The sequence below is a fragment of the Drosophila bipectinata genome, chromosome XL, assembly GCF_030179905.1.
Source record: "Drosophila bipectinata strain 14024-0381.07 chromosome XL, DbipHiC1v2, whole genome shotgun sequence".
In the NCBI taxonomy this organism is placed as follows: domain Eukaryota; kingdom Metazoa; phylum Arthropoda; class Insecta; order Diptera; family Drosophilidae; genus Drosophila; species Drosophila bipectinata.
In genome coordinates this window covers 21,114,674-21,118,491 of record NC_091734.1, presented here as the reverse complement: position 1 = coordinate 21,118,491, position 3,818 = coordinate 21,114,674, and the positions used below count along the sequence as shown (strand labels likewise).

General features: G+C 49.3%; 1 protein-coding gene across 1 annotated transcript; it reads left to right on the top strand.

Annotated features, from left to right (window-relative positions):
• The first annotated feature begins 1,723 nt into the window (after positions 1-1,723).
• On the top strand, positions 1,724-2,323 carry LOC138926552 (uncharacterized). The gene has a single exon (XM_070281082.1). It carries the CDS (start codon positions 1,724-1,726, stop codon positions 2,321-2,323), a length of 600 nt encoding a protein of 199 aa, XP_070137183.1.
• The last annotated feature ends 1,495 nt before the right edge of the window (positions 2,324-3,818 follow it).

Here is a 3,818-nt window from a genome sequence, read left to right as displayed (position 1 = left end):
TTACGGCCATTTACATCCAAAACTCGCTGCTCACCCCGGTAGAGAGGTTGTTCCACTTACTGTCCAAAACAAGTGGTGACGCCCACGCGTCTAAGGCTCCATGAGGGGTTTGTCGCCGCTTGGCAAAGCCTCACAGACCGCTTTGAGAACCGGCGGCTATTGGTCAACAGTCAGTTGAAAATACTTTTTAACATCCAGGCTATTTCTCAAGAGTCCGGGGTCGCGCTGAAGGAGCTGCGAGCACCCATTCAGAGTTGTCTGACAGCCTTAGCAATGTCCGCCATTAATGTTGAGGCTTGGGACTGTCTCCTGGTATTTATGATTTCGTCAATGCTCCCCAAAGTCACACTTTCTATGTGGGAGCAATCCGTACATAATAAGGCCGAAATTCCAACATGGAAGGAATTAGACAACTTCCTGACAGAGCGCCATCGCACTCTGGAGGCCATCAACGACGTCAGGCCTAGTGGCTCCGTGCAATTTCCGCCAAGGTCGGGACTTCCTACTGTCCCTGCTCGGAGGCTCACTTCATACGAGACTCGAGTGGTTCCGGGCCAAAAGGGCTGCGTTCTCTGTTCGAGGGAGGACCACCCCATTCGCTTATATCCGCGTTTCCTAGAAATGGATGTAAATGGGCGCTCTGACTACATAAGGAGGAAGTAGTTATGTTTAAACTGTTTTGCCCGAGGGCACCAGCAGCGAGACTGCACGAGCACCCATACCTGCTTCACATGCCACAGCCGACACCACACCCTCCTGCACCGTGGCAATCCGTTCGCCACCGCTCCAAGTCCGCCTACGACAGCAAGGGCTCGACCCGCACAGACTGCCAGAAGCTTCGCTTCCGGGTCAGGAGCCGTCCTACAGGGCACGGCCCTTATCAACGTGTGCCATTTGGGGTGCAGCTTGCAGGCACGAGCACTGATAGACTCAGGGTCATAAGCGACTTTCATAACGGAACGACTGTTCAACCTCGTCAAGCCTCCCTTCAAGACGATTCAAGCCCAAGTTTCCGGCCTTAATCAGACCATTTCCGCGCAGTCTACTAAATTGTGCCATTTTTCCATTCGGTCGCCGTCTAGACCCGGGCTACATTTAGAGACTGCGGCTTACGTTCTGCCGCAGTTGGCAGGAAATCTGCCATCATACCCGATTGCGCGAGATCGTCTCAAGGGGTTGCCCGACATTCCCCTGGCGGACCCCAACTTCTTTGAGAGCTCCCAAGTCGATGTGTTAATAGGAGCTGACATTCTTCCGTCCATTCTCCTCGGTAATGCCAAGGCTAACATCAGCGGGTCGCTTCTCGGTCAGGAGACCATTTTTGCATGGTTGCTGACAGGCCCATTATTTTCAGCCAACCCCCGCAGCGTGTCTGTTTTTTCCACACGAGTGGCCCCCAGCCTCGGTGACTCACTGGATCAGCTCCTCACCAAATCCTGGGAGGTGGAAGATGTACCCACACAGATAAGTTCGGAATCGGATTCAGTTTGCGAGCACAATTTTGTCCAGACGACGAGAAGAGACAAGTGTGGCAAGTACGTTGTGACGCTCCCCTTACGCGACCCCGGGCAGAAGGGTTCCGAGCTAGTGGCTTCACGGTCTTTTGCCCTTGCTCAGTTCCTGCGTAATGAGCAGCGCCTGAAGAGGGACCCGCCCCTTAAAGCCCGCTATGACTCGGTAATTTAGGAGTACATCGACCACATGACCGACCACATTAGGCCACATGACCGAGGTCTCTCCTGCGAGCAATTCCGCTACCTACTATCTTCCACATCATGCCGTCTTCAAGCCCGAAAGCACGACCACCAAGGTGCGAGTGGTCTTCAATGCTTCAAGCCCATCCGCAAACAGGACGAGTCTGAACGACATCCTTTACGCGGGCCCGGTCTTACAATCCGACCTGAAGATTCAAATCCTTAAGTGGCGATACTTTAGGTTTGTCTTCAACATCGAGAAGATGTACCGGCTAATTTGGGTAGACCCCAAGCATACTCAGCTCCAACGTATTTTGTTTCTCAATCCCGATGGGGATATCCGCGACTACGAGTTGAAAACTTCCTGGCGATCCGTGTGCTGCAACAGCTCGCTGACGACGAAGAGTCCGCAGTATCCGCAGGCAAGCCAAGTTATCCGGCATTTTATGTACGTTGATGACGTTCTCGCGGGAGCAGACTCCAAAACTGAAGCCCAAGCTAAGATTCGGGAGCTGAAAGGAAGGGCCCTAGAGTCGGCAGGGTTCCCACTTAGGAAATGGACGTCGAATAGCAAGGCAATGCTGGCCGACATTCCGAGTGTCGGGTCAAGCAGCAAGCAACTAATTTAAACACAACAATTAATAAGTAACTGATGTTTTGCTGGTCGCAAGCCGACTCTCTTTCGGCCGCTCGGCTTTGCTACTTCGGCGCTTATGGTTAGCGAGCATCCGCTCAGCCTATTCTGCAAGGTTGGCGCCACTCTCGTTCGTCTTCTTACTGTGCTCGCATCCTAAATTAGATTTCAAATATTGTACATAAATCCTAATTTCATATGCGGCCTGAATAAAGTTTATAACGTTGAAATTAATTAAATTCTGATTCTTTATTTACGGCATCGAAAACTCTCGATGACCAAACATTGGTGAACCCCGACGTGATCGTTAATATATTTATATACACATAAACAAATTACTAAAACAAAAACAAAACAAGTTTGTAAACAGTGTTATGTGAAATTATCATTATCAAATTATCATACGTGGCTAATAAGTTTATTTACAATAATAAACAAATTATAATATATTATTATATTATACATACATACAGGCATAAACATAAACGTTAGTTCACAAGCACACATACATATTTACGATCCACAACGCAAGTGCATTCGCCCGCGCATAGACTTCATACAAACATACAATCCACAACGCAAGTGCATTCGCCCGCGCATAGACTTCTAGCTTCATATATGTATATATACATTCCACAATTCCGCTACGGTTCTGAGCGCACAGTGGGACAGATCGTGTTCGCCGCGAGCAAATAAAATTTATTTCGGTTGTTCGGAACTCAATATAATAAATCATGAACTCCAGCGGCGCCGTCACAGGAGCACCCACTCCAACCCGGAGTGCAATTTTAAAGTGCAAGGCCCTGGGTATTCTCCAGGACTTACAGAGGATCCAAGGAGCTCTTCAGCCTATTTCCAAGGTGGACGATGCGACATGGTCAAATAGCCACCATGTTCAGCGACTTCAAGGCCATCCACGGGGAGCTTGAGGATTTGGACATTTTGCAGATCAGCAGTGACCTTCGATGGACTGTTTCGGAGCTCGTAGCGACGATACAGGCGGAAATTGAGCACGAGACGACCCTTCGCTCATCTCGAATTGCTGCCCACTCCACCCTTGCCAACGGAATGTCCACCATGCAGGCTGACCCAGGGTTAGGTCAAAGTTTTCAAGTGCTGCCTCCTTTGCCGCTCCCTACGTTCAGCGGTGGATACTCGGAATGGGCTGAATTTTACTCGATCTTCTCTACCATAGTCGGCAGCAATCCTCGTATTAGTAAGGTGGAAAAGTTGCAAAGGTTGCAATCTTGCCTTCGGGAGTCCGCTTTCGAAGCAGTTCGTTCCTTGGAAGTCTCCGACGAGAACTATGATGTTGCGCTGAATTTATTGGAGAAATGATTTAATAACCGTCGCTTAATATTTCAGGCACACGTGAACGAGATTCTGGGCCTCAGTCTGTTGGAAAGTGGCTCAATAGCAGCACTTCGAAGTCTTTCGGACAAATTTAATGCCCATATGCGAGCCTTAAAGAATTTGGGTACTTCAGTTCA